At 40.8% G+C, this 24,507-nt stretch overlaps 1 protein-coding gene across 1 annotated transcript in view; it reads left to right on the top strand.

The window, feature by feature from the left end:
• The window catches only part of cdh2 (cadherin 2, type 1, N-cadherin (neuronal)), a 59,951-nt gene that overhangs the window by 13,461 nt on the left and 21,983 nt on the right, over positions 1-24,507 (top strand). Inside the window, exon 3 of the mRNA XM_078263902.1 lies at positions 23,399-23,619. Coding sequence (XP_078120028.1) covers positions 23,399-23,619 — 221 coding nt within the window. The remainder of the gene's footprint in view (positions 1-23,398; positions 23,620-24,507) is intronic.

Here is a 24,507-nt window from a genome sequence, read left to right as displayed (position 1 = left end):
GACAGATTTTGCCGTTAAATCATGTAATAGATTAACTGCTTACGAGTTGAAAAAGAAATTCCTCAGCTGAGAACAGTCCTAAAATAAGTGTGCTGTGGATGACTTGCCAAGAACATAAACACTCAGGTTGACATGGCATTATTACTTCTGTATTTAGTGTTTGTTTGAAGAAACTCCCCCACAGCCAGTGCGTGCGCACACACACACACACACACACACACACACACACACACACACACACACACACACACACATACACACACACACACACACACACACACACACACACACACACACACACACACACAAATAAATGTTTCCCCTCTGTCCTACCAAGAATGTGTTGTCTAGGAAAGCTGAGGTCAAAAGACACAAACAAGGCTTTATACTGCATTTACTAGGGGTGGAACGGTCCAAATCAAAAATCTGAACCGTTGGTCTGCTATTCACGGTTAGGAGCATGTATGTATTGTTTGGTTAATTTCAGATTTCAGTCAAAAAGGCTTGTGCAGAATAAAAACTTCAAATAAAGTTATTGGGGGGAGGGGGAAGCCTTGCGCTAGAGCTGGGCAATATATCTCTATTATATCGATATCGTGATATGAGACTAGATATCGTCTTAGATTTTGGATATCGTAATATGGCATAAGTGTTGTCTTTTCCAGGTTTTAAAGCTGCATTACAGTAAAGTGATGTCATTTTCTGAACTTAGCAGGCGGTTCTAGCTGTTCTATTATTTGCCTCTACCCACTTAGTCATTATATCCACATTACTGATGATTATTTATCAAAAATCTCATTGTGTAAATACTGTATTTTGTGAAAGCACCAATAGTCAACACTACAATATCGTTGCGGTATCGATATTGAGGTATTTGGTCAAAAATATTGTGATATTTGATTTTCTCCATATCGCCCAGCTCTACCTTGCGCTGTAGTGAAACCGCAGTTGGCATAGATGGGGTGTCGAATGTAACTGTCAGTCTCGCTCTGCTGTATAAGAGCATTACAGATTTAGTGTAACTTGACTATGATGGAAAAACGTGGTGGATAAGTGGTGACTGTGTGCAAGCACTGTGCAACACGTGCGGCTTATGCTAGCGGCAGTACTTCCAATCTGATGGCGCATTTACGAAGACATCACACCAGTGTGTTCGTTGACAGCACAAGAAGGATAGAGTCAAGTAGGACAGAGCAACTCCTCCCAGCAGCATTTAAACAGCCTCTACATGCAGATTCAGACATGTCATTCCAATCCATAACTAAAGCATTGGGCAGGTTTTCAGCATATGATTAAAGTAACATTACTCAAGCCGTGCTATAATATCCCCTCTTGCTGACATTTCAGCAATACAGTAAATTATGAACTGTATTTTTCTGGTAGAGGAACATGAAAATAAAATAACAGAGCAGTGTTGTTTTCAAAACCTTGTACAGTGTGTGTTTGGGTTATTTTGCACTTAATTCATAATGCACCTGTGTTCTAAGCCATCATTTTGTTAAGGCAAACAGTTTTTCTTGCCAAATAAATAAAAGTTGAAATTGGTGTTTGAGATTTTGTACTACGGAGTACACGAGAGGATGACTTTAGACTTCAATATTACCAATTATACATAGTGTTTAATCCAGGGGCCAGTACTACAGTACAATTGCGTAAATGAATATAAAGTGATAAGGCCATCTGATCATCACATTTTGAAAATGATTTGTGCACAATTTTGCGCCACTTCTAACTATAATCAGTACAATCTCACAGGAAAACAGTGTGGCCATTGTTGCTTTTAATGGTAGACAACCTAACAACCAGAGCCCTTTCACGCTGAGCACCTTATGAACAGGGCTGTTGCAGGCATTAAAGGGTGTGTGTGTGTGTGTGTGTGTGTGTGTGTGTGTGTGTGTGTGTGTGTGTGGCAGTAGGTGTTAGACCCTGCTGACAGCTGTAACAGCATTCTATGAAAGTTGGCCACAGCCAATGCAGTGTCTAGCCTCTCCTCAACCTATCCTCTGATCCCCAGCACTCATTGTGGTGTGTCTGCAGTGCGCTTGGAAAATACAATTGCACCAGCATCGATTTGTGTGTATTTGAAATAAGGGGATCCAGACACTGAGCATGTTAGAGTTTTTTCTTTTACCCTTTTTCTCTCGCATTCCCTCTCCATTTCCATCCCTATCTCTTTCTCTCCTCTACATCTTACAAATCCATTCTCATTGTGCCACACAGGCAAGAAGATGGTTCCTTAGCCGCTTACCGTGCCTTCCACCAGACCAACAAGGGGTCTAAGCATGTGTACACTACACAGGCAGCTGTGCACCCCTGTTAAACTCCATTCTGTGTGGGATAAGTGGGGATTGGCATGTACTCTGGCCGTCAGAGCGGGTTTCATCTGCTCAAAAATGCGACAGCTGGGCAGAGCTTTTTCACTCCTCCCATATGAGAAAGACAGATATAAATGAGACATAGAGAGACAGGATGAGAGGAGGGACATGGAGAGTGGGGTTGCCACAGCTTCATGACTGTGGCTAGAGGCAAAGCAAATATTGGCACACGTGTTATGAGTTAGTGCTGACATAACTGTTTTTAAGAGTGGCCTAACACATTAAAGATGTGTGGCTGGCTCCTCTACTTTCTTTCTTTAGTCGTTATGCTGTAAACACTGCGCAGTAATGGGAGGAAGGGCATAAGAAGAGTAATTTATGTGAGGAGGAGAAGCCTGAGATGAGCACTCCCTCCGGGATTAATGGGAGTCTCTGTCTCTGTTCACAGGAAATATGAAAGGCCCTTTGTTGGTAAAGGGCTTGCTGCTGCCAGCAAATAACTACCCCCGTCATATCGAAAGTCCCCCAACCTCTAAATTCATTGCCTCCTCTGCTGCTCATCCTTCACCCCTTTTTTTTCTAAAAGCCTATGTGTTTTCTGTCAAAGTTGCTCATTTATGACTCTACGCTGTGTCTGCTGTACAGAAGCCCAGGAGATACTAGCTCACGTTGTTAGTATTCACTGTCACTTCTAGAGTTCCGGCCATTGGATGAGCAGAGGGAAGAGTTGGAGAAATAGTGCTGTACAGGTGGTGATTCATATTTCCACCATGTTTAGTTTTTTCCCTCTCATGTTTTCTGTCTGATGTGTTTCAATTCCAAGACTCACTATCATATCATGTATGGAAACTATGTATGGAGAACTAATTTGCTGTGGTTAATGTGTGACTAGTGGGCTGTGCTTGTGGTAATGGTTTATTTTTAGTGTTGGTGCTGGTGAGTGTTGGTCTGCGGGGTGGCTACGCATACCTCCTTAGGCTACGCTAAATAAAGAATGGCCTATCAGTAAGGGGAAATTACTGTTTGGCACTACACTAACGGTGTGTCTTTCATCAGGTCACACATTGGTCTCCTCACACCTGCGGCTCAGGACAGGAGGGTGAAAGGCTGTTGGCAGGTGTTAATTGCTAAAAAAAAAAAAAAAAGACTGTAGAGAACAAGGCATGAGACTGTATATATTTTTGTAGTGCCTCTTGCTCTCACTTGAGTGATATTTCACACTGCTAAGAAAATCTTCTGAACAGTAGTTTTATTTTCGCATCCACACCTAAATGGTATAACCTGAGGAATAACGTATTTCACAATTGCTTGTTCTGTTCTTGTCTGCCTTGCATATGAATTTCCTCTTTGCTCAGAGACATTAATAAAGTACACAAATTAATGCTTATGTACAAAAATCCTCTTCAGTGGTTCTGAGCTTACCAAAACTCTGAAAAGAGTTTTATTCTTTTCTCTCACATGTCCAGCCTTTTATTCCAGCACGGGGGATTTAAACATATTTTCATTTACTTGGACATTGCTAGGTTTGCCAGAACATCTAACCATATCACCCAAATAATTTAGACCAGACTAATGTGTGAAGAAATAGCAGTTGAATTGTTGTTGTTTTTTCAAAATACCCTACCCCTTTCTTAAATATATATATATATATATATATATATATATATTCTTACCTTAGATTAAAAATAATTGTTACAGTTGTTTTGAGCTGTCTGTGACAGTTTCAACTGTGTTTGCCTTCCCTGCCTCAGGAGTTCCACAGTGAAAGCAGAGAATCTATTCGCTCCATATTGACTTCCCCAGGCTGTCTCCAATGGATTTGACATGGATAATGCGGTTGTGTTTGTAACGAAAGGGAGGAGGGGACTTAATAAAAGCAGAAGACCCCCAACTGAAATAAGAGGGAAGAAGAATGAAATGAAGAAGAGGAGAACTTAAATGAGTAGGGCTCAACTTGGCAAAAGCAACTTGGGTTGTCGGGGGCAACTAAAATGGCTCTGCCTCCCTCTCACCCTCCCTTCAAGAAAGCTCAGATATATGCGTATAGTAGGACTGAATATGAGCCTGACATTGAAAGGGTGAAACAAAATACACACATTGGATGTCTGCCTTATAAATGATTTATAATTGAGTTTTCCCGGGCTCTGCTTGGAGTGTAGATGGAGTCGAGCTTTAATGAGCTTCATAGCTTCATGTTATTCTATGCTTTAATTGTAATACAGAGGACGCCATTCATTTGTTTAATTTACTAGACTGGGAGCCGATGGCTGAGCCAGCATGGTAGGGGGGGGGGTTTAATGGCCATCTTCTGGAAAGGATAAGGCTTATTAGGTCTGATGGGCCTCCTGTCTCATATAACCTAATGCGACCATGATAGACAGAGGATTCTGGGTTTGGATACATTGGAACTATAAATCGGAGCAAATTCCCAGGCCCTGGACTTTGTAACTGCCCATTACGGACCATGTTTGTAGATGGAGGGGCCAGATGTCCCTGATGTGGCTGAGGGTCCAACGTGGGCTTTGAGGCAGCATGCATTTAAAAGAGAGGAGGAGCATAGGCTGGACATTGCCCCTCATTAAAGTGCCCTGTTCTCTGCTAGGAGACCCATAAAAAAAACTTTAATGTTCTTAACAGAGAAGCTCCACAATTTGCCCACAATTCCACAGCCGTAAAAAAGGGAATTGAATTCCATATGAATTCTCTGCTGTCATAGCTCACGGCACCAGCTGTCTGTCCGTGTAAAAATCTAACCCTTGGTTGCCACTCCCTCTCAGTTTGGTGTATTCCATATGTTACATTGATCTTAAAAGCTTGGCTCCCACTGGTCTACTTGAGCAGAGGACCTTAACCTGATTGAGTGGGACATATGCAAGGACAACATCAAACATTTCAGTATTTGGTATAATTTCACATGACCCTGGTGATGTTATCCTGATTGATTTATGATGCAAATGGTCTTTCTCATGTTACCACATGCCTCATTTCTCATACGTATCCCCTCTTACTTAAAATAGTAGAGCTGTAACAATTCCAAATGTTGCTGTACAAAATTGAAACAATTGCGATTAACAGCGATTAAATTGTCTCTTTGAGTGAAATTTAAAAATATGTATTCATATATTACTTAAACAAATAGGATACATCTTTTGGTTATATATCACTGTTATGTGACCCAGATAATGTCATAACACAAATACACAGCCTATGTATATATCTATCTTCACCCCCCCAATTATGTAAAAATTGTTACAGGCCTAAATATACATAAATGTGTACTTGGTTCCATGGAACTGGCTGTCATGAAATGGTAATTGAATTTAATCCACAGACTGTCAGGGATAGTGTGTCAGTGTCACACTGTACATGCATGGCAGCACCCCTCCCTCTCTGAACACCCCATCTCTTGTTTGTGTCTGGGCAGTGAACTCCCGTGCACAGCTGCCACCGGGGCACGTCTGGCGGTTTCTGTAATGCCGATGACCTCCTAATGTGGATTCCAGTGAGGCAGAAAGGCAAATGTTTGTGCTTCCAGGTCTTTCTGGTATCCCGGGTCGCTACAGCTGTCACGTTATCCCCTTCCTACCCAAACCCTCCAGCTCAGGATGCAACACAATATCTGCTAGTGTACCAGCTGCATACACTTTAAGATATCTGCTGTTATTTTGACATAAGCCTGCACACATTATCATTAGGCTTCTGGCACAATAGCCCTCTTTGAGGCTCAAGTCCCAACCGGAAAAAAACAGCTGTAGTTATCAAGGTAGGAATCTGATTTAATGCCCTCATAATGCCATGCTCTCCTATTAATGCTAAATGAACTTTACATGAACTACACGTTTTTATAAATAGTACACTCTGAATTATTGAGTTATTCAGGATAAAAGATACTCTCTGCTTAGCTACGTTTGGTTAGTGTACAAAAATCCTCCCTCCCACCAGGTCTTTGATTTCATTGTTTTCTTTTCTGTTGAATGTTATGGCCTTGTTTGTATGCTGGTCATAATGAGTGCCAATGGAAATCTTATTTACACTAGATGGGTTTAGGAGTGTTGGCCAGCACAGTGGAAAGTGTCCCCTCTTTGCCAGTCTGCGGGGATCACACTGAGCTCTGTTTCTGACGGATGGGTCTTTTAATGTGACAACTGAAAGAAGCCCCACAGTTTTTGCCATGGACCAGGATACAATAAAACAGCTACTAGTAGAGCTCTGCTTTTACCCCCTCCTCTTTCTCTTTGTTTCACAAGGTTGCCTGCCTTATATTTTTTCCTCTTCTCTCCTCCACAGCTCTCCCTACTCGCGGTCGAAAACTGATATGCAATAGGCCGCTTCAGGTTACAGTGCAGGCTGCAAGATTCTTTTCAAATGGTAAACTCGGTGAATAACGGGATGTAGTAGAGGTGCGGGTATAGGGATGGAGGAACGCGGCATCAAGGGAGGAGCCGCTCTTCTCTTTTGCCGCTAGGCTAAAAGCATTCAGCTCCTGCCCATTGTGAGTCCTCACTCAAAGGGATTTGTGATGGGGCTGATCTTTGACCCCTCTACACCCACATTATGTAAATGAATTTACAAAAGAGGGGGATGATATAATCATTTTCAGACACAAACACAATTTATTTTGAGTATGTGTGCCGATTTTATTGTGAGTTTGCACACAATGATGTCATTGAAGCCAATGTGACACTTGCTTTAGTCTTAAAATGGACATTATGTCTTTGTGAACATGCCACATTTCAGTTGTCTCTTCTATACTACCACCTTAAACTTCTCTCTCCTGTATGTGTGTTTGTGTTTACTGCTTACCAATCAGTGTCCTGAGGCATCTAAACAGCGTGAAGAGAAATATAGAAAGGTGGACCTGTTGTCATGTAACTGAGCTTCCTCCATATGTTGTTATGACACTGGTTGGGAAGGTAACCATATCCCCCCCCCCCCCTCCCTCCCTTCCTCCCAAATGCCGTTATTGTCCCTGTGCACAAAGGATGGGGGGATGTGTAACACAAGATGGAGCAATACGCTGAGGATCATGGGCAACGCCCTTTCCCAGACTGTATCTCTGTGTATCAACTGACCATTTCTGGTCATAGAACTTTTACATTTCATACCAAATAAACAATTCAGGAAAATACTGTGTTTGCCGATTGATAATCGATCGATAGATAGATAGATAGGTAGATTTTTATTGATCCCAAAAATGGGAAATGACCGAAAGAAACACTACAGAATTAGTGTGAATGGGTTCAACAGGAGTTTTCTGACCTGGGTCCTTGTCTGGGTTCTGCCTGCTTTGGTATGAATGGGTGAACACTGGTTATTATGCAACTATAGCAACTATGGCGTTATGGTTACTATAATAATCCTCTAGTTAATATAACCATACCACAGTATATAGTGGTGATCATTTCTACGTATGTCAGCCAAGAAAGGAATAAACCTCAGTAACAAGAGATTGTCTACAAACCTCTACCATTTAAACTGATGTGGAGATGTGGCAAACCGGTTTTGCACATAATAGGACATAATACAAGGTGGTGTTTATAGTTTTGAGGTGATGAGAGGTCAGAGCTGACCAAGTCCGTACACATAAATTATATGAATTAGGCTACATGTGGGTTGAACCTGTGTTCAGTATCTGCTTCGTAGTCTGCTTTTGAGTGTCAAAGGGACAGTGGTCTCCAATCAGTGATTAATTAGTTTTAACATGCTCGTAAGAAAAGAAACATTTATTCACCATTTTTGTTTAAAAAGAGACTGAAAACCAGGCTTCCCCTGCCTCTTGTGTGCAGGGTTAATGAACACAACAGCACCCCTTTTCACACTTCAGTAATGGAAGTCGCACAGCTTCGCGAAATGGCTCTCAGTATTTAGTATTGTCTTTTTTTACACCTTCTCTCTGCTTTTATGTTGATTTTTGCTCAGTATAGTTATGAGCTTTATAACAGAAGGATGGCCTTCAAAAGCAATAAATTAAAGATGCTGTTGTGCGTCTGTGTATTTGTAGCTGTTGGTTAGTGTGCGTCTAGGTCTAAAAATGCGCAAGAGGAGGTGGGGAGTATTTTCTATACTCTTGACAGCTTATAGTCTAACACTGTACGGTCTTATAAACAGAACAATTCCCTGTGCTGACGGAAATGGGCTGTGATAGCTGTATTCAATTTTAACTACTTTGTTTTCTTGAATATTTCCCACCTGAACAGCATTTTTGGAAAAATGTCTCTAGATACTTCAGCACTACATAATAGAGTTAAATCCTTGATTTTAAATGCGTAGGACTGTGCCGTTACAGTGAACCTCACTGTCAAATACTGTTTAGATTTAAATGTGAAACAGTTGCTCGATTGCACTAAAACACACAGTTGGCCAAGTATTTATTTTCCGCCTTTTGAATTGTGCTTTTGGATTATGTGGTCCCATAAGTACAGTGTCAGCATTTCTACATGTCAAGATGCATTTTATGTGTTTTTCAGTGTTTTAATTAATCCAGCATCTGCAAATGCATGGAACCTTTGCTTGTTTTTAAAACACAGTATGACTCTGCTGTACTTGATTCAAACCATGTGTTGAAGGGGGTTGAAAGGGTTCTACAGCATCAACAGACACAGCTGGCTGGCGGTCTGTGATCTCATAACATGCCATGTTTGCCATATTTTGCTGTACTCGTCAGGCATGCCAAAGCCCTACCTCTGCTAACTAATAACTTGCCCTCGGATGCCAAATCACATGCTAATGAATAACCTTCAAAAGTAATCAGTTTTATGCTTTCCTGAGAAAACAAGATGTGATCAGACAATGTGGTGAGTTTTAGGGATACACATGTTAATGCCGACGTCACAGAACCGGTAAGCATATAAAAAGGTCAAATCAATGTAATTTATGGGTGCTGCAGAGGAACATCTCTTCAATGTTCATATATAGTGTTAGCATGATAATTACAGCCTGCATTGGCAGTAAGGTGACCGTGAACAGTGAGTTACAGCCTAGTAACTGCCCACAGCACTGATCATTAACAGTTCTAACACACTGGGATATTAAAGTTTGTTTTACTGCTCCCATCAACAACCGTGCAGAGCTATAGACATGTGTTATTGAATTCATATAATATGAGTTATTAGGCCGTACATCTTGAGCGTCCATGTATATTGCCGGATCTGTCCGGTGTGGTCCTAGAGGAAATAGAGTAGCGGAGGAGATCATACTGGTTAATAAGCAGCTGTGCCATACCCTGACCACAGAAGATATGAACAAAAAATAAAAGGTCATTATTATTATTATTATTATTATTATTATTATTATTATTATTACCCCTGGACTGCTTGTCTACATCCCTGCATCCATCTGAGCATGCTCACATGCCTGGTGCAGATAGACTTTGTTCAAAACAATAAATAATAAGCTTACTTTTAGTGCAGGGTTTTATCAGCCAATGAAAGTAATGAGATTAAGCTAGCAAAAAAAACATAATTCCTGTACACACTCCAGTGAATCAGAGGCATGTGGATAAGTGGGGAAAAAGCCTTAGATGAGAAGCAGTGCAAGTAAGAAAACCAGCCACAAACCAAATGATGCAGCCCCTATCATTCCTGTTGGTCTGTTCATGGGCTTTAAAAAATGAATCAATTCCAGTTTCGGGAATTGCTATTCTTATACTTGCAGGCCTAGCAGAGAAGTTATAAAGGAGATAGGACCCCACCTGGAAAATTGTATCGCTCCAAGTATTTCCAACAAAGAAGCAGAGCTGCATCTATCCTGTGTCATGTGCCTATTGACCAGTCGTTGCCAACTTCAAATTCCAGCAACTTTGCTGATCAATGTCCATCAAAACCAAAATAGCATTTCATTAAAACATTAGCTGTAGAATTTCCTGTTAGTAATTAAACTGTAACAAAGGGACATCTCCCCAACTGTGTAACTGTGTCTTAATGCCACTTTCTTCTCAAACACATCTTATTGTGGGATTATTTCTAAGTAGAGTAAGTTGTCTCTACTTATGTATATGTGAAGGAAGAAAGCAAGACAAACATGGAGGTACATCAGGAATTGGGTGGTGGATTAGGGTGCAACAGTGTGGTTTGATGTTTAATCACTCCTTATGCATAAGCTGTTCTAAGGGGGGATAGAAAGGCTTTTCAGTAAGCTCTAAATGGTAGTGGGATGTCTTCCTGGTGAATCTTGCCTCTGTTGGCATAACATGATGTGAACCTGCATTTTGTTGTTTGCCTGAGAGGACCAAACATAGCCCCTCACTTCTCTACCTCTCATCTGTCTCTCTCGCTCCCTCTCTGGGTTGGTTAGGGTGACTCAAGTAGAGGCACTGAGATCCCTTGCCTATTTGAAGTTTGAAAGCCCACTTTACAACTGTGCAGATGCACTGTCAGGCCTGGCCTGAAAGCTTTATATAATTGGACAACAATTACACTACTTAATGACCGATCAGATAAAGCAAAGAAATAAAGTGGAAACAGCAGGAAACAGCACATGCCATTCACTATAAAACTAAGGGTCACAATAAAATCATTACTGATTGTTTCCCTGAGACACCAGCAGTTGTCCACAGCTATTCACATGTTTGTGCCACCTGCTTGTTTGTGCCACCGCCGTCCATGTTAGTGTGACCCTGACGAACGTTGCTATCACTGCGAGACGCCAGTCTATTCCCACGAGTCCTCGCGTTAAAAACTGGAACTGGAAACATTTCCGCAGGCGGCCTTTCGAAGCGGAGACAGATTTGTACATGACCATGCTTGTGGTTTGGTGTTATAGCTGCAGACAAACTGAGGACAGATGTGTTTGGAGTCATTTTCACCCCTCCTTCCTCCTCCCCCTATCCTCTCTCTCCGTCCTTCCAGCTCCCCTAATCTGGGACTCATTGTGTCTGTAATAAACCACAGCTGCACAGATCTTTCTCTGAACCCACTCAGTTCAGCTGATTACATGGGAGTAAGAGTCCAGTCACAGAGCCATGCTCCCCACATGGTAATGCTCTACTGTTCCCTTAACAAAGATAATGCATGTGAGAGGAGACACTTCCGTGTGCTGGATTGATGCCAAGACTAATTGTTCACACCTGATGTTGCATTTGCACTGGGCAACTGTTACAGTTTAGAGACTGTTATTAAACATTTCTATTTATAATGTGCAATGCAGATTTTGCTCACATAACAACCATGTTCATTCTTTATTTCTACGAACTGATAAAAGCCACATTTTAGCTTTGGAGAGTATACATATTATTCAGTCTGCATATTTTAATGGGAAAACTTTTTTGAATTATCAAATAGTTTGTGTAGTTATAATGCCACTCACCTTGCATTATGTGAAGGCGAGACTCCAATGCAATATGTCAATTTGTCAGGTTGGATAGTGTTAAATTGCTTCTGCTCAGAAATAAAAAAAAGAAGTCATGCATATGAAAGTGAGCAGGCCTAATAGAAAGATGTGCCTCTCTTACAAATTGATGCCGCATTGAGCGTCAGAGGCTGAACTTCTGCATTTAAGACAACACAAAAAACAGGGGTCAATAATGGCTCTGGATTGTGCACAATATGTATGTATCCATCCAACTCAGATAAACCACTCTAGTTCTCATAGCCTCCAAACTGGCCGCATTTAAAAGAAGCATTAAAATGGATTTATTTGTCTACTGCAAGTATATACGTTTGTGCTATCAATTTAAAAATATGATTAATTTAGCCTTGAGATACAGTCAATAATTGCTTTGCACAGGTGGATTTTATACTAACATCCATTTATAGAATAGACCGCCTCCTCCCCATTTTCCGTTCCACCAGGTTGATCCCTTTTGAGCACGAACTATGTATGGGGGAGGGTCAAGCAGGTCAAAGTAGGTTAGTAGCGAGATGCATTCGACATCCCAGTTGTAGCTTGATATCTCCAGGAACCAACAAAGTACAACGGGATAAGCTCGGTTGACACAATAAGACAGTTTTTGTAAATTCATACAAATGCATGCTTTCCTCTCTGTTTGCCTTCTTCGACTGAAGCAGCACATAACAAGCTGTCATGCGCCTGAAAAGCTGTATATGTGTTGAATGTGAAAGCTTTTGAGAGGAACATTTGGCTTGTCTTTAATTTTGCTTCTGTGTATTTTCCGTCTTCTCTTTAAGCACGGGCTAATTGTGTTTCAAGCGGAATTTGACACATATTGATTCAAACGTGCAATGGCAAATGCGCACACCCCATGTATTGGCAGCTCCCCTAATCCCTCGCTTTGAAGAATCTTCTTTTTCCTTGCTGTCATTGTTTTGCGGACAGATTTTATTTTATTTTTTTTACATTTTCTCTTCTCCCCAACCTCTCACAAGAGGCAGGTTTCTAAACCCAGTGACTCTATGGTGTACTGTTATGGTGGTTTGTTTTGGTCTTATGATGGGGTTTTGAGAGACATTTTACGTGTCTCGTGATGTGTGGCATAGGGCAAGTGAGTAAAATGAGGATTATGGTTGGTAGCTGGGACTATAATGGTCCGCCCACCACAATGACTCATTTGCTTTGTTTAGCTTGAAAAAGATGCATTTACATATCATTATGGCCTCAAAAGTTTTATGGCCTCATTAGTTTTATTTAAAGTTTTTAAGTTCTCAAATAGTTTTTTCTTTCCTTATATTCTTCATATTTTTACTGATTACCACATAAATGTACATGTTGTTTTACAACAATTTACAGAGGTTGTTATAAACAGTAAGGTAGAATATTTTTTTTGTGTGACTCAATAAAGCATTTTTCTTTACTTTGAGAGAGACACAGATCCGACCCCTATCTAACAGTATAATAGTCTTCTCCAGAGGCTGTCAGCCTCATCTTCCTTTGTCTGCCGCTTTGTTTCCTAGCCAGAGGATTTACATGCCTTCTCCTTGTTTCTCCCCGTGCCCCGACTTCTCCAAAGGAAAAGGCAGAGGAGCAGGAATTCCATTAGTTTTGTTCTCAAAAACTCAGCATGAACTTGTGACTGTGATACAGCTTTTATTTTACATCTTATGCTATAGGTGAGTGCATCACATCCTTCCATGTCTTTTCTTTTCACAGACACTCTGTGTTGTATAAAATCCCTCACTTTTTGAATGTGGCTCAAATTGCTGTGCTGTTCTGTTTTGAGCTCACAGAAGGATAAAGGGAAACTGTATAGCATGTGTGTGCACTCACATCCGCGTGTGCATGGTAAAATGAAAAGGGGAGTGAACAGAAACTGCATTGTTTGTGTGTGTGGTTAGGTTTGTAGTTGGATTCAGTGGACCGCGTCAGTCTTTACCTGAACTAGTCATTTGCATGGGTTTGACTGACAACAAAGCTATGGAAAGCAGGCCCAAGTATTATTCCCTTGCAAGGTGGTATGTAGAGGATGGATACCCGAACCGAGCCCGTCGGGACCCGGCGGTACCCGGCGGTACCTGCCGGGCCGGGTTTGGACAGATATTTAGAAATGATGTTCGGGTCGGGCTCGGTCACATCAGCGCGATAAGGCACTGAACATTTTAAATTAAACAGCTTATTAACGTGCACTTGTTGCGCTGAGGCGCTCATCTGTTGACATTTCCGAATGCCCTACAGTTCCACACTTAAACAAACATACATGTGTCATTAGTATGAGAAAAAAAAGAGATTTTAACTGTGTCGGGCTCGGGTCGGGCTCGGACATAAATATCTTAATGCCTGTCGGGCTCGGCAAATGTGTGAATATGACTCAGGAAACAGATAGTGGGAAGTAGTTCATGTAAATCAAAATATTATTCATATTACTCATACATGTTACAGTCTTGATATCACATGATGTCCTTGCCATTGTGTTTGTCCTGGCTGATCACTGGTGTGGCACCATGTAATGAAAGTTTAATGTGTTTGAATATAGTGAGGCGATTAAGATGGGTACATGTATTACTAGACAGAAAGCACTTGAAGACTTTAGGGTTAGTATTAACCATGTGCTGCTCTATAGCTAAGCTTTGGGCATGTTACATTTGAAAAGGGCACTTGTCACGCATGACGGTGGCTGGAACTGCCTCCTTTCAGCATTAAATGAACTCCATGTCAAGTAATGACACAGGAGGTTAGACAATTTGTCGGAATTTAATCACGTCCTAACATAACATCTGTTTTAATTTGATCAAAATTGATAACCTACAAATAGCTTCCTCTGTGGTCAATCTCCCGGGAAATGTCTTTGTCTTCTTAAACATTCATTTGCGCAACCTTTGTCAAACGCAAATCAAAGCTTTAATGAACTGTTTGGTTTGTTTTCCCCCAGTAAATATCATGTCTGTCTTTTAACTTCCTTGGAACATATCCAATGTGGAATGTGATATGTGCACTGCATTTAGGATCAAATTCTTATTTTTTAATTTAATGTTTCATAACCATTTCTATCGTAAAACTGAAACACAAATCATTTAAAAAGAAAAAGTATAAAAAAAGCAGTTGAAACTTCTCAAACCACTCCTGTCGCATAATTCATTCCTCAGCAGTCCCTATGTTTTCCAAAATGTGGCTTAATACACAGCTTCCTCTTGTTACTCGTTCACTGCACGAATGACAAATATGCAAGTGGTCAGGATTTGATTGATACAATATCTTCCCACCCTTTACAAAAACATGCAATGTTTGCACACAAACTGGCGTTTGAGCATTTCTGTCTGGCACCAGCCATCTTCAACCACTCGACACCAATAGTGTTTTCTGCAGTGATAACAGGTTTTGAATGTATAAATATAATACTTTAGTGATTGCTGTTATAATTTCCATAAACATGACTCAGTTGAAATAGGAGGGTGCTGAGCCATAGCACTGCTAATATTTACTACAGCTAGAGACGTAGAGAAGTTGGAGTCTATAGCCTAACAATGTGTTATTTTAACACTGTTAGTTTTCCACTTGGTGAAAGCAGGAGACATTGAAATCATTGCGTAAGTCACCTATTCTACACCAAAAGCCCTGGATAATGATTGTCCCTGCAGAACAATGATTGGTACAGTTCTGGGCAGAGATGTATATTTCTGCGCCTCTTCTGTCAGCAGCATATCCGAGACACAGGACCCACTCTGCTGCTATGATTAAAAAGTCTTACAAGACCCAGTGAACATGTCAGCAGCGGTTACCTCATCACTGGTCACTGCCTCCTTCTTTGTCTCTTTGATTTTTATGATGGTATTTTGATGGGAATGATCAAGGGGAAGAACTAAATAGCTTTGAGTCTGTGCTTTTGAGATCAAAAGGACCTAATAATGTCACATTACAGGTTGCACTGAGGCAGTTTTAGTGCCCGGCCCTCGTGATCAGCCTCTTCAGAAAATATCAGCTCAGCTTGGAACCCGAGGCATGGGGGCTCATAGTGATCAGCTGATGTAGCCATTGGCTGCTGACTGGTCTTTTCTCCTTTCTCTTGGACTTTGTTTGAACATTAACCTCCAAATATATTTAAGAAAAAGTCACCTATAAACCATCACTTCTTTCATCTAACTTTAGCAAATTCTTCACCTTATATATCTCTATAAAAGTGATGAAACCAATGTGTTTTTTTTACTTAAAAATTAATTCATATTTTTTTTAGGGAATCTGACTGTGCAAAATACTTGAGCTCTTTCTTTTAAGTAGTATCTTTGTGTTCAACAAAGTAGATGCATAAAAAAAAATAAACCAATCAATATCTGATGTTTATTATTCATGGTTATTTCTCACCCAACAATAGCCTCAGACATGAGTTAACTTCCTGTCCAGCTGAAAATGCCTGAGACGTAGTAGCACTGTAACAGCCCCACGGCACAACAGAGATGGATGCACCGTGCAGTAGAGCATTCTCTAAAATGTGTATTACTGCGGCGTATGGTCACCAGAGAATGACCTCTGTAATACAGGAACAATAAAAAAATGATGCATGTGGCCGCCTTAAATGGCTTATTATTCACACTCTGATTTCTAAAAGGCATCTCAGTTTCTCAACATGCCTCTGGCCTCCAACTTCACACAGACGGCTTATTTAACCCCTACCTGTTTTTGTTCTCCATCCTTTCCTCCTTACCTCCATAAATCATTAAAGCTTTTGTGTATTGAACAAAGTGACCAATACCAGCAGGTATTCGGTGAATTAAGGTATAGAGAGCAATTAAAAACCTTATAAACCTTATTATGGGCAGACAGAAGGAGGTCAAAGAATAGCAGTTATGGTCATAAAGTTCAACACCTCATTTCATACAACTCTGATTTACATGTGAGATGTTCTGCCAACTGGGCGCTGTAGACAAACAGGCTTGAAAGATTTAGAGACAGGAGACTACATTGCTATTATATGGTCACATTTACCTTACACTTAGCCCAATCATAGTCTACAATAATTATAAGTTTCATTCTTCAAAAAGTATCAATTATCGTCCTTTGAACTTGAAGGAGAAAGGGCAGTGAAACATACTGGAAGGCAGATATTTTTGGCAATCTATAAATCTGGCAATCATTAGTCATTTTAGTAGTTTGATTTACCAGCATATTAATGTGATGCCTTTCATAATGAACTTCACCTGTAGGCTTTCCAAGGGGTCACCAAGCTTTTCTGAAAGACATCATAAAGAGTAAGAGTGTTTGACATCCTGGTAATGTGGTCAGTTTAATACCCCACTAAAGCCTCTGTATCAAGCCGCTCGTCTCAATAACTCACAGAAGAAAATCCCAGTAGCTATGCGCTGATAACTGCAGAAGGATGTAGCTTAGCCTTATCAGCTCTTGGCTCCAATGACACAGTAATCCACACAATGCTCAGCTGTCATTGTACTGGAAAACACAGAATCATTTCATTTAGCCAACAAAGGCCCGAGAATAATTGTGATGTCCCCATGCACTTCCCCTTCACTACTAACCCATCAAGATTGCTGATTTCCAAAGGCCAAATATTACTTATTCAAAAGAGCCCAACTGTCATCATGCATTTATTTCTTCAAAGAGAAACCTGTTTTGCCACAGGAATAAGAGGCTCGTACTGAATGTCGGTTTAGGAAGATCACAGCAGCCGGATAAGTTCTGCTAGCTTTTTGCTCAGTCAGAACCCAGCAGGTATCTACTAAGCATGTGGCTGATATGTAGGCATGGGACAGCCAGTGGAGAGGGTAATGGTAGTTTCATAAAGGCAAATCATTGCTGAGACACAACCAAGAACATATGTAACCAACAGGAACAGGGAGAAGCTTTGGCACTTTGAAGAAAATGAAGGTGACTCTTGTCCTGATGGGGAGTCTGCTTACCTTGTAATTGTCCTTTAAATGCAATGGTTGTCAAACATGGTTGCAGTACCTTTTGAGAGCAAATGACCATGTGCAAATGTGATATAAATGCAAGTGTAAAAAGAAAAGAAAGAACAATGCTAAACAAATTAAAATAGTTTCCCCTATCCCAAGGGCCAGTGTTCTAGATCAAGGGTTCTTAAAAATGTCTGTGTTTGAGATTGAGCAAGCTCATATGGCTATAGCTACTCAGACATCCATGCTACTTAAATTTCTCAGTGTGTATACCCATGTGGGTGTGTGTGATAAGGGAAGGTAGTATCAATACGTTTTTTGAGGGCCACTTCATAATTCTCTAATTGAGGCAGCAGCTTTAGGAAGGAAAAATAGCTCCAGCAATATGCACAAACTACACAAACCAAGTGTTGGGGGAATGGTCACTGCAATCAAACTAGGAAAACGAGCCAGCTTGCTTGTTAAATGTGTTTATGCTCTGATGCAATTCCTCTTTAGTTTTCTTAATTGCTAGAGACACTGAACAGAGAACAAACACTGCATGTTTTTTTCATGCAAATCCCTAACATATTTTAGGCCCAGCTATAAATGCATGGAATGCTTTGCACGTTTGAAGTGCAGTGCATTAGTAAAACGCCTTCAAGGGCTTAGTCTGGCAAAAGGCAGTATCATCATTCCCAGATCCAAGCTTCAGCTACAAACACTTTACTTTCTGAAGAATACCATATATTCTGTAAACAGAAATATATCTTTGTGTTGTCTCTGAACCTCACCTTATTTGAATGCATGGATATTAAGAATGTCTTGGTTTACTAGTGCTGTTTATTTTACTAAAAAGGATTGAGGTTGCCTTCACAACCCCACATTTATTGACTTAATTCTTGAAACTATTGATAATAGTATATAGTATAAATATCCGTTTAAATGTGCACAGTAGCGCTGGGCAATATATCAATATTATATCGATATTGATATATGAGGCTAGATATCGTCTTCAATTTTGGATATTGTTATATCCTGATGTGACACAAGTGTTGTCTTTTCTTGGTTTAAAGAGTGATGTCGTTTTCCGAACACACCAGACTGTTCTAGCTGTTCTATTATTTGCCTTTACCCACATAGGTTTTATATCAACATAACTGATAATTATTTATCAAAAATCTGATTGTGTGCATATTTTGTGAAAGCACCAATTGTTAACCCTACAATATCGCCACAATATCGATATTGAGGTATTTGGTCAAACATATCGGAATATTAGATTTTCTCCATATCGCCCAGCTCTAGTGCATAGTTAAACATTTGCATCTTTATGGATTGCATCAGACCGGAGAGCAACAAAACAGTTATTTCCTTTGGAAGACTTGAAAGAAAAAATAGTCTTATTTAAAGGTACTATATATGACATTCAGAGTCTGGGCCGGGATTGCCTGCACACGGCTCTCACCTCTGATGTCACAAGCAAACGTGGAAGTGGCTGAGCCAAAATGGTGGCGGCTAGCAGCGCTAACAGCGCCAACAATGGCAACAGTGTTACTGTACATAGCAAATAGTTGTTTATTGCTATCGTAATGATCTGAATGTATAGTACATTTTAAGCATCTACATGGAATTAGCCATAGTTGTGAAGAATAGGATGTAGCAAGTTGCACAATGGCATTTGTTTACCTATCAACCTTGAAGCTGTAGAATATGTATTCATAATAATAGCATTAAAAAAAAGTACCGTTAGTGAAAATAACATATGCATGCACAATTAAGCATAGCAAGCAGCCATCTTATTAACATTAGTGTATTGTGCTTTTAGCATTCTGTGCAATAATTGGGCAATTACACAATATGCTTTGAAAAATGTTTTTTGTAGTCGGGCACAAAGTCTGTACGCTGTTAGCGAATGCTGACCTTAATTTGGCATGTTCTCCCCAATTTTGGACTGGATTAGAATTTCATATCACAGCAGTTTAAATTGAGGTACCAGAGTGTGAGATTCACTGGGGCTTAACAGGATCTTATAAACAGTGGAGCTGGCATGGATGTCTCTCAAAGCACATTCAGTTGGAGCCTCTGCTTCATATTGCATTGTCTCATCGCCAGTGCAGGCCACTGTACTAAACCTGGTCACATTCATTTGTGAATAATGCATTTTGTCAGGGGTGTTGTACCATTTGCCAGGGTTGGGTGGGGGGGGGGGATTGCCACTGGGGTATTTGCCTGGGTCTGCATTTATCCACGGTTACTGATGAAACACCTATGCTGAGTATTTCTCAACTGTCAGTGACCTCACTTCCCAGAAATGAATGATGGTATATTAGGATGATCTCACATGAGAGGTTTCAGTCTTGTCACATTTACAGCACATTAGAGGGACTTTCAGCATGCTCACTTGCAGCCAGTGTATTTGGCAGGCAGGCTTAAAAGCTAAAATTGTGGAACATTTTCTATGCCTCCGTGCAGTCACGGAGTCCACATTCCATGTTCCAAATTAAATGTATTCCTCTCTGCCTCCCCCTATCTCTCTATAACTATATGTGTCTGTCTGAGTTAGAGTTATCACGTGATGGAGCAGACAATAGAGAGGCACTCCGGCACTACGGAGAGGTTAGCTGGGGTTTTTGTGTTGCTTGTCAGTGAGGGGGGGGGGGGGGGGCATCTAAGCTGTGAAAAGGATCATTGAATTGGAGGTAATTTTGGGCCCCGGTGCAGGGCATTAGTTGGACAGGCCTTTATGCTGACAGGCCTGTTTCTTTCTCTCTCTCTCTCTCTCTCTCTCTCTCTCTCTCTCTCTCTCTCTCTCTCTCTAACCCCCAGCCCCCCTCTGCTGCATCGGCATTTCTGTCCAAACCAAAGGCCTTTATCGTTGTGCCCATGACGACATGTCTGATAGGGTGTGGCAGCCAAGACCTCTTTTAGCCCTGCACCTTGGGGAGCCAATACATCTAGATATAGATAAGTTGCAGCAGCCAGGGTTTAACCTGTACCACACTACACATTTCTGTGGTTTTATAAGCCACCAGGGTGTGTCTGATAAATGAATAGACACATGCTGGACATTCTCATTCATTATCATTGGAAACGGTTGTGCCTGCTGGGAGTTTGTGTTGCGATTGCAGAGGGGGCTGACTGTTGAAGGGCCTCTCAGATGGCCACGTTTCAGACAATGTTAAAGAGCTGAAGCCTAGCTAAACAAGAGGCTGGGGCTAAAATAAATCACAAGGGGAGCAGTGCTGTCAAGTGAGCTGCTACACAGGTTCACAAAAATATATAGTCAAAAGTGCCAGTAGGACAGAAAATCGAAGCACATGGGCTGCAGCTTCTGTGGATCCACAATGTGGAAAAAGTGCCAGACACTTATGCATTTAGTTATAGTTGTACTTAAAAGAAGTGAGTTATTAGCATACATATTTGTTTAAAATTTTTAGATTTAGGTTTTGACAACTAAAGCATATAAATTAATATTTTAAGATCAGATAAGTCAGCTTTACATTACTGTTGTCTTGTTACTACTTACTTACTAAATAATGACTAGAACGCCCCTAATCACTGCTAGTTATTTTCCCGAATAATGTAAAACTTGGTCTATGAAATGTCAGAAAACTGTAAAAACAAAACGACCATCACTATTTCCTTGAGTCAGATGTGACGTCTTTAAATTCTTTGTATTGTTAATTTTCAAAGATATAAAAGAGAGAAAAGTAACACATCTTCATATTTGAGAAGCTGGAACCATGACATGATTAATCATTTCAGCTTACACTTGCTGAATAGCATTATATAGCATAAGCACCTCAAGTGAAATTCTTAAATCTATCGGCTGCATTGTGAGTTATTTTGACAGTCCCTTATTCTGTATTCTACCTCTGTCTGAGGATCTGCTGACTTGGGCTGTCTGGTGATTGCCTGAAGGCTGTGAGTTTACAGGTGGCTGGCTTTAAGGCAAACCTTCAGAGAGAGAAGGTCATCTATCTGATGTCAGCTTTGCCAAGTTCAAAGAGACAAAAAAAAGCTAATTGGTCAAGGGTAATTGAACAAAAGCAGCCAGGAAGGAGATGGTAAATATCAAGTGTATTTCAGTATGGAAGAAAGATCTTGTCATCTTCTATCGTCATTATTGGAACCGCTGGCTCTCCTGCGATGCTATTTTACCTTGTGTGCTGTTAAGCAATATTTAGATGAATTGCAATTCTTGAGGTAAAAAAAGTGCAGTTTGCAGTGCTATTTTCTTGTTACATCTGTGTTTAAATATTTTAGCAGCAGCTGTAATGTAATGCAGCTCATGGTCGTTGCACAAGATTTGTTCTTCCTGTTTTGGTTTTGATAAAGTATAGCAAGATTGCATTTTCATGAATTAATTGTGACTACACTGCATGACCTTATGCAACATCCTATTTTTGATTCATTCTCTCCCTCTGTTACTGACATTCTACTTCTCACATTAAAAAACATGCTAGTTTGTATAGTATGCTTGCTCTGGTGTTTGGATTTTTCCACTCTTGTTTTGCGACATTTACTTTTCATTATTAGATTGTCTTTTTAAAAAAAAATATTTTACTTCTATTTCCTTCTGCTGTGTTGCTTACAGCCATTCTGCCTTTAGTTGCTCACTAAAAAAATAGGTACACCTGGGACCTAGGGTATCTGCAGGAAAACATCTGCCTTGTCTGCTGTTACAAGCAACAAAAAAAGTGCTAACTTCAGCCTTGTCATTACCGAAAGATTTATTAGTAGTAAGGGTGTGGTGCACTTTAGGACAATTGATTGCATGTGTTTGGGTAATACTATTAAATTAGGCCTTGGGGTTAAACTTATGACTTCCTTTGGACCCTGAACTGATGTACTGCATCCTTCTCCCCAAGCCCAGAGAAACTCGACGCGCTCTGAGTGCAGATGATACTCTGAGGACATCTGTGGGTCCCCAAGGTAGCAGCACAAAAGAAGATTAGGCACCCTCCTTCAAGGCTTTTGTTAAGTAATTCCACATCTCCTTTAATAATTTAAGGCGGCACCGGCAGAGCCTCCACACAAACGATATATGGTAACGTTGTGATCTCTGTGGCCGGGAGGAATTTCTATCTTTTCCTGTTTTTGTGTGTGCTATAAACATGAAGGGGGGCCTGCCAGGAAAACATTTCCACACAAAAGGATCACACAATGACACACACTTAGGTGTTGATGTGTGTGTGTGTGTGTGTGTGTGTGTGTGTGTGTGTGTGTGTGTGTGTGTGTGTGTGTGTGTGTGTGTGTGTGTACACACGTAGGGGCTACGTAGGCTGCGTTCGTGAGTTTCTGTGTTTTTTTGTTCCTGTGTGAACAACATGCTGATGAAATAAACATCACACACGCTTACTTCTGTCACTCGAGGAGCTGAGGATCGGTAGTCATCCGCGGAAGGCATCCCTGTATGTCATGGGGGACAAAGCTAGCATGCGATGGCCTTAGCTGCGAATAAAATAAGACTTATTCAGCAGAATTATAGAAACATGTTTATACACACTGTATATATTTTCTCAGACGCAAACACAGTGGGGCATTTAGACTAATTTGGAGTTTTAAATGTTAATGTTTTGGGTTCTTCTTTAATAGACCTTAAGGGGCACCCTCCCCTTTTTTCTTTAGTTTTCTCTCCTCCACTGCACCTGCTTTGAGCAATACCTTTGGGGCACAGCTTGAAGTGAATAATTTATGAGCGAGAAGGAGAATCAGAAAACCTTTGTGGACCCTCTGTGTCTGGCTGGCTGTCTGTCTTCCACCTCCTTTATCTCTATAGCTATTTTTTCCCTAGGTTTCTCTCTCACTTTTGGGCTAATTTAAAAAAAAAAAAAAAAACGTAAATCTATCTGTCTCTGTCTCTTGCAGTGAGATTTGTCGACTGTGGCCGCGGTGGTCTGGTGCGATTTGAATGCAGTAACCCATCGGACTTCCGAATAGAGGCTGACGGAGTAGTTTATGCTGCCAGGAGTATTGAGCACTCTATGCTCCCTGCGTCACCGTTGCTGATCAAGGCCAGTGACACCATCACTCAGCAGCAATGGGTGGCCCAAGTCAGGCTGAAACCCTCCACACACTCCAGCCAGCAGGTGAATATACCTTAACCACTTCCATAACGTTTCTGACTTGTTTGTTGATTGTCTGACTGATGCTACTACTGTAGAAAGGTTGAATGATCAATTATCCCCTTGCATCAAATAACTTATAAGCTTATTAGGCACACTGCACATTCACAGATGACTAGTTACCTAAATTGTAGCAGGTGTTCCAAGAGACTGGATGGATGCTTGCTAATTAAAACTTAATGTGTCAATTTACTAGGAGCACAAACATATACTCAACGCGGTCAGTGGGTAGCTAGAGCAGATGCAAAATAGCTCCTCATAAAGTTGATTTCAGTTAGCATGCCTTGTGATTGTGAGGTTATTGCCTTATCATCCAAAAGGGGACGCACCTTTTTCAGTGCTTTGGAAGACGGGAAGCATCTGTTTGAGCTGTAGAGTACCGCTCTAACCGTTCCGCTGGACGTGTTGTGCAGTCATCTGCAATTAGTTAGAATGACCGCGTGTTCATATGTCAACATTATGGTTGGCCGAGGATCAGAGGAAGTGCACAAAAAAAGCACTGCACATGTCCTGTCCGTCTGCCTTGTAACTCGGAAATGAAAAGAAGCTCTAAAGGCTGTGTTATTGTAAAGGTTTTGACTTCAGTGCCAGTGGATTATGTGATCCTGCTCAATAAGATAATATCTGTTGCCATAAACCTACAGGAGTGACGCCACACACACACACACACACACACACACACACACACACACACACACACACACACACACACACTATTTTCAACTCTCTATCCTGAGCGATTCTGTAGGGTTATAAGTGAGCCTTTATGTGCATATGCTAATAATAATTGCTTTAAGATCTTAGACCCTTAGAGCCTTCTGTTGTCTTAATGAACACCCCCCCCAATGCAAT

This window comes from Sander vitreus, chromosome 12 (assembly GCF_031162955.1).
Source record: "Sander vitreus isolate 19-12246 chromosome 12, sanVit1, whole genome shotgun sequence".
Taxonomy (NCBI): Eukaryota; Metazoa; Chordata; class Actinopteri; order Perciformes; family Percidae; genus Sander; species Sander vitreus.
This window is presented reverse-complemented; position numbering and strand designations above follow the sequence as displayed.